We start from the raw sequence: 7,161 nt of genomic DNA on the forward strand, positions 1-7,161 counted from the left end.
TTGCCAGGATAGAAAACAAATTGGATACAGTCAGTTCTGACTATTACTATTCCTCTTGTCTTAAACTCTATCTGCCTCACTCTTATGAATCTCTGCTCTGTTACAAGAATGTGGCATTTTGGGTACCTGTAAACCCTACAGGGGATGATAGTCATAATGATCTGGTCCTACATGAATTACCTGGTGACATCTCCCCAAATGACCTCAGACCCAAAGTGCTAAAACTAATACTTGGATTAGTGAAAGCATGAGCTATTGAGCGATCATATCCCCTTTTCATTTATACATAACCTCAGGGATTTGGGGTCCACTAAGGAATGTTTTATAGAAATGGGAGGGAGAAATTTAGAAAGGCAGATATTTGAGATATAAACAACTATCAAAGAACATTCATTCACTTATCTGCATTAGTGTCTGTCAAATACTAAGTATCATAAATGTGAATCAAGGTAATAGCATATTATTTAGAAGATTAAGCATTTCCTGTTCCTCTTTTCTAGCTGTAATATCAGGCAGCAAATATTTTCAAAGAGGACATGTTATATATTTATAAAGCTATAAATTTCTTTTATATGTGTTTATATAATATATAAAATATATAAAAATATACTCTAAAAGTATGTATAACAAATATAGGCTGATAAACATATGCATAAAAAAGACATTCTTTATAGGATAAATATCAGGTGTGATTTTTTTTACTTATACCATGAACCTCTAGTGGCAGTCAAATATATTGAAAATGCCACATGATACACCATCAAAACATGGGCCCAATGATATATTAAGTATACAAAAATAATGCCATTAGTAATAAAATGGAGCCATATCTTTTAACTTTATATTCATTTAATTGTCAAAATTAATCAGAATCATTTAAATGCTATAAGATTGTATCTGACGAGTGCTCTAGGAAGATATAACCTTCACAAGATTGTTGAGACTCATAATGACCTTATGAAAAGATAATTATAAATAAAGGAAAGAACTATTGAGGTGACTTGTGAAAAAACACCCCCAAAATATTGATGAGGAATATTTAATTTGCTTAAAATGCTCCATTAAATCACACATCACCCCATGAATTAATACCTTTATTTTTTGCAGATCAACAAATTCATACTCAAGCATCTCCTAATTGATGAAATAATGCAGCTGAATAATAACGTGACTGAATTCATTCTGCTTGGGTTGACCCAGGATCCTGTTAGAAAGAAAATAGTGTTTGTCATTTTCTTGCTTTTCTATTTGGGGACGTTGCTGGGTAACTTTCTGATTATTACTACTATCAAGACCAGCCAGACACTCGGGAGTCCAATGTACTTCTTCCTTTTCCACCTATCCTTATCTGACAGCTGCCTCTGTACTTGCATAGCCCCTAGAATGATTGTGGATGCCCTTTTGAGGAAGACCACTATCTCTTTCAGTGAGTGCATGTTACAAGTCTTTTCACTACATTTCTTTGGCTGCTTGGGGATCTTCATCCTTATCCTCATGGCTGCTGACCGCTATGTGGCCATCTGTAAGCCTCTGCACTACACAACCATCATGAGTCGTCGGATCTGTGCTGTGCTGATGGCTATGGCCTGGGTGGGGTCCTGTGTACATTCTTCAGCTCAGCTTTCTTTGACCTTGAGTTTACCCTTCTGTGGTCCCAATGTGATTGATCACTATTTTTGTGACTTGCAGCCCTTGTTGAAACTTGCCTGTGCAGACACCTATGCGATCAACCTACTGTTGGTGTCCAATAGTGGGGCCATTTGTACAGTGAGTTTTGTCATGCTGATGTGCTCCTATGTTATTATCTTGTATTCTCTGAGAAACCACAGTGCTAAAGGGAGGAGAAAAGCCTTCTCCACTTGCATCTCCCACATCATTGTGGTCATCTTGTTCTTTGGTCCTTGCATATTTATTTACACACGCCCTGCAACCACCTTCCCCATGGATAAGATGATAGCTGTGTTTTATACCCTTGGAATACCTTTGATCAATCCTCTGATTTACACATTGAGGAATGCAGAGGTGAAAGATGCCATGAGGAAGTTATGGAGAAAGAAGTTGATCTTAGATGACAAAAGATAAATGGGTGTTTCAAATTTTTCTTCATAGTTCAGATTCACCTAGAAGCCAATAGAGAATCTTATGTTTTTATTGTGATGTTAACATCATCAAGGGACATGAAAATTCATTCCTTCAAGAATGAACATGTACACTGGTTAGTGTTGAGTCATTTTCATGTACAGAGGAGACAGCACCAGGTACAAACAGCCATGTCAAGACTCATGCTTTTGACATAGATATATTCATTTTCACTGCTATGTCTCTGCCTCTCTTGCCTGCCTAGCATCACTGTGGTTTTGACCCAGTGTTTTCCCTGCCTTTTTTCATACTGAATTCTGGTGTTCTCTGTTTACAAGTAATGTTTTATACACTTATAACCACAGCCTGGGAGGCTTTTCCTCCTTCAAATAACTTCCTTTATATTAGACACTTCAGTCACATCATGTCGGTCCATGGAGCTTCAACTTGGTTGTTCTTGGTTGACTGAGCAGAAAGCACCAGTTTCAAATAATTGTAAAATTTTTATGTTTTAGGGGACACTCTATTAGCTAGGTAATCCCCTTTTATTTCTGGGGGTCATACTTCAAATTCTTCTTATATTTATTTAGATTCTTCTAAAACAGTAGCAGAACATAGTGTGAATATTTATTTTTCAGATGGATTATTTTTACCTTGGAAAGTTTCTGATAATTGGACTGGTACTCTTTTTTTCTTTCTTTCTTTTTTTTTTTTTTGTAAAAACTTTTTGCTTCTACAATGATCACTTCTAATTTGGGGGAAGCATTAACTTTTCCTTGGGTCATACAAATTATAATAATTTATTTATACTTTTGGGTTATTATGATTATAGCATACATGTCCAAAATTAAGTAGATATATTCATGTGGGCTATAGGTAAAACATATAAGCAGCCAACTGAAAATATTAAAACTCAGAGGGGACTTTTTAGGCTTTGAAACAAATACATTGCAAATATGGATTATCTTAGTGAGCTTTATTTTTTTAAAGATTTTATTTATTTATTTGACAGAGAGATCTCAAGTAGGCAGAGAGACAGGCAGAGAGAGAGGGAGAAGCAGACTACCTGCTGAGCAGAAAGCCCAATGTGAGGCTCAATCTCAGGGCCCTGGGATCATGACCTGAGCTGAAGGTAGAGGCTTAATCCATTGAGCCACCCATGTGCCCCTCTGAGTGAGTTTTAATAAGATCTAGAAAAGAGGGTAACTTGAGAGACACCAAGATATTTGGATTAAAAACTGTATTTTTGCAGTGTTGACGTATATCACCTTTTGCCACCATTCATCAATATGGCAATATTGAATTATATGATGCTTAAGAATCTTTTTGATTTTAACCCATTTTATTATTTGTATTCTTTTAAATTTTATTCAATTTTAATTTTTTCAGTGTACCAAAATTTATTGTTTATGCACCATACCCAGTGTTTCATGCAAAACGTGCCCTTTTTAACACTCACAACCAGGTTCACCCCACCCTCAGCCCCTCTTCCCTCCAAAACTCTCATTTTGTTTCTCAGAGTCCACAGTCTCTCATGGTTTGTCTCCCCCTCCAATTACCACCAAATCACTTCCCCTCTCCATTTTCCAATGTCCTCCATGTTATTTTTTATACTCCACAAGTAAGTGAAACCATATGATAATTTACTTTCTCTGCTTGACTTATTTGGCTCAGCATAATCTCTTCCAGTCCCATCCATGATGATACAAAAGTTGCATATTCATCCTTTCTGATAGAGGCATAATACTTTGTTGTATATATGGACCATATCTTCTTTATCCATTCATTTGTTGAAGGGTATCTTGGTTCTTTCCATAGTTTGGCAAGTGTGGCCATTACTACTATGAACATTGGGGTACAGATGGTCCTTCTTTTCACTATATCTGTATCTTTGGGGTAAATACCCAATGGTGCAATTGCAGGGTCATAGGGTAGCTCTATTTTTTGTTTATTTTTTTAAATTTAATTTTATTTTTTTTCAGTCTTCCAAGATTCATTATTTATGCACCACACACAGTGCTCAATGTAATATGTGCACTCCTTAATACCCACTACAGGGCTCACATAATCCCCCTTCACCCTCCCCTCCAAAACCCTCAGTTTGTTTCTCAGAGTCCACAGTCTTTCATGCTTCATCTCTCCCTCTGATTTCCCCCAATTCACTTTTCCTTTCCTGCTCCTAATGTCCTCCATGTTATTTCTTATGCTCCTCAAGTAAGTGAAACCATATGATCAATGAGTCTCTATGCTTGACTTATTTTACTTAGCATAATCTCCTCCAGTCCTGTCCATGTTGATACAAAAGTTGGGTATTCATTCTTTTTGATGGAGGCATAATATTTTATTTTATATATGAACCATATATATGTATATATTTTATCCATTTGTCTATTGAAGGGAAACTTGGCTCTTTCCACAGTTTGGCAATTGTGGCCATTGCTGCTATAAACATTGGGGTAGAGATAACCTAATTTTTTTATAGAATAAAAATTGTTTGTATACTTTCTTTCCATCACAGTGCACTTGTTCTGATCCCGAGTTGATGAATAGTGTCAGTTATGTAGAGATCCTACCATATATTATTTCTTAAGGAATCTCCACATTGTTCTCCAAAGTGGCTTCACCAGCTTGCATTCTCACCAACAGTGTAAGAGTGTTCCCCTTTCTCCACATCCTCTCCAACACTTGTTGTTTACTGTCTTGTTGATTTTGGCCATTGTAACTGGTTTAAGGTGATATCTCAATGTGGTTTTGATTTGAATTTCCCTGATGGCTAATGATGAACATTTTTTCATTTGTCTATTAGCTGTACATAAAATTTAATATGAGAATTTTTGTTTATTTGGAACATATATTTTTATTTATAAATTACTAAATTATATCAAAATTGCTAAGTTTGTATTAACTTTATTATGCCAGGAATATTAGAACTTCTTAGTTTCAGGGGCACCAGGCTGACTCAGTGAGTAGTGCATATGACTTTTGATTTTAGGTTTGTGAGTTTAAGCCCAGTGTTGGGTGTAGAGCCTACTTAAAATAAAGATTAAAAAAAAAAAAAAAAAAAAAAGAACTTAGCTTGGGGAAAAAAAAATGGTCATCTATTTCTCTGTGTTGGAATGGAATGTCATGAATTCCACAATGAATACTTGTGACATACATACAATTTTTTTTCAGATTCAGAATTTATCCATCTCAAGCAGTTTATCATTGATCATAGTTGTTTGTTTTCTTCTTTCAAGGGTCACATTTTGTAGATCCTAGTTGGTAGAGTTTTAGTTGAAGTCCTCTTCTATTTAAAGATAAGACATATATAAAAAGGGGAATATGTTGGGTTTCATTTAGGTACCTCCCCAGAGACATTCTATTCAAAATATATTCTGATATGCTTCCGATATGGAGCTCCCATGACTGCTGTTTTCATGTCTCTTGCCAACAGAGATAATGATCTAATTCTGGTTTAGAATTTTGTGATAATGAGAGTGGAACTGCTAAGGTGATGGAATGTGGAGCCTCACCAGGTCTTTTTTTTTTTTTTCCCCTTATGTCAGTGTTTTGATAGGAAAGAGTCTGACTTCTAAAGTAGATACCTTTGTATATGTAAGAGGAGAATTATGAACTCAGAAATGATCATGCATTCTCTTAGTTGTCACAAGCAGCTCCCTGTCCCTTTAAAGAGGGCAACAGCAGTCTTCCCTTGCCTAGACACATTGTGATTATCTCATTTAAAAAAGTTGTCAGACAATGATATTTGGGTTCTTCCTGAGATTCTCCCACATGCTTCTTTGCATCCAAACATCTAACTAGATGCATGTCACAAGGAAGGCCAAGCAGGAATGTCCAATCGTGCTCTATGAGTACACATCATACATGAGAGAACTGTAGGACTCAATGGCCACTATGTACAAGTGTGACCTCATGGAGCACTTAATGATAGGGGTGTTTTCACAGCGTGGAAAGATAGAATTTTGGAGTAGAGGTCTATCCTGATCAACCTTCTGCAGACCCACATCATTGGAGTTGCCTCATAGAATAATTATGTTCTTTGCTTTACTCACAGACCTATTTTTTAGGTCTTTGGAAGGAACTATAAGAAAGAGCTGCCAAAAGTATGAAAGACATGATGGTCCTTTTTTTTTTTTTTTTTTTTTAATCTTATGTATTGGCATATCGTCAAACTCTGTATTATTCTTGGGTTTGCTAGTTTAGGAGTGAATATGATTTAAACTCAATTCTTTTCAAAGGGCCCTAGTGTAAATTGCTTGAAATAATTAGATCCCAAAGTTTCTAGGCAGAAAAGTATCCCATCATAAAGTCATCATTGTGTCCATATTCACATAAAATATTCAGAGAAAATAAGCCCAACTGAAAGAATTGAAATGACATGACAACTGAGGATTGGGCATGGGGGATACACACACACACACACACACACACACACACATATATGTATTATATTTATTTTTATGCATCTTGGCATTATTAGAAACATCTTTATTACAAGTGCTCTTCAACACTTCCTCATATGCATTGCAGAATGGTATAACTTCTATTTACTGATACTATACTGTTCTCAACACAGCTTGCAAATTTTTATTTTTAATGGCAACCATACTACAATATTATAATGTATCAGATCAACATGTTGTACACCATAAATTTACACAAGCTATTTCACTTTTTAAAAAAGCAGATATTCTTTTTAAAAAGGCTATCATGAAGGTAAATTTTGATTCAAAGATTGGAGGAACTAAGGCGACCTTGGTGGGCCATGAAAATAAATTATGTGAGATTCCTTATGTAAAAATGTACTGACTTTAAATAATTTTGTCTACTGCTACATGTAATAATTGAAAAAAAAACATTTATGGTTAAAAAATGCATATGTCTGAACATAGAATCTTTTGAGATGAAAAACTTACTTAGGACTTGAAAGTTGATGTTAGGAGTTGATTGTGTCCCCTAAGGAAAGATTATTTTGGAGTCTTAATCTTCACAATGTGACCCTATTAGGAATAGTGTATGTGCCTGACAGTTTTTTTTTTTTTTAATTTTTTTATGAGGGAGAGAGAAAGTGAGAGAGAG

The 7,161-nt window shown here is 35.4% G+C and overlaps 1 protein-coding gene and 1 non-coding gene across 2 annotated transcripts; both read left to right on the top strand.

Annotated features, from left to right (window-relative positions):
* The first annotated feature begins 1,149 nt into the window (after positions 1–1,149).
* Positions 1,150–2,082, top strand: LOC101673607 (olfactory receptor 4C16-like). Its single transcript, XM_045067971.1, has one exon. The coding sequence runs from the start codon at positions 1,150–1,152 to the stop codon at positions 2,080–2,082; it is 933 nt and encodes a 310-aa protein (XP_044923906.1).
* A 3,967-nt stretch (positions 2,083–6,049) lies between these two features.
* LOC123388737 lies at positions 6,050–6,176 on the top strand. The gene has a single exon (XR_006603258.1). It is a non-coding gene; the product is annotated as a small nucleolar RNA SNORA18 (small nucleolar RNA).
* The last annotated feature ends 985 nt before the right edge of the window (positions 6,177–7,161 follow it).

The sequence above is a fragment of the Mustela putorius genome, unplaced genomic scaffold (genome assembly GCF_011764305.1).
Source record: "Mustela putorius furo isolate JIRA1106 unplaced genomic scaffold, ASM1176430v1.1 tig00000127_pilon_pilon_pilon, whole genome shotgun sequence".
Lineage (NCBI taxonomy): Eukaryota > Metazoa > Chordata > Mammalia > Carnivora > Mustelidae > Mustela > Mustela putorius.

Bases quoted from the DNA above. Each gene is read 5' to 3' on its own strand.
- LOC101673607 (XM_045067971.1), top strand. From the start codon at position 1,150: ATGCAGCTGAATAATAACGTGACTGAATTCATTCTGCTTGGGTTGACC.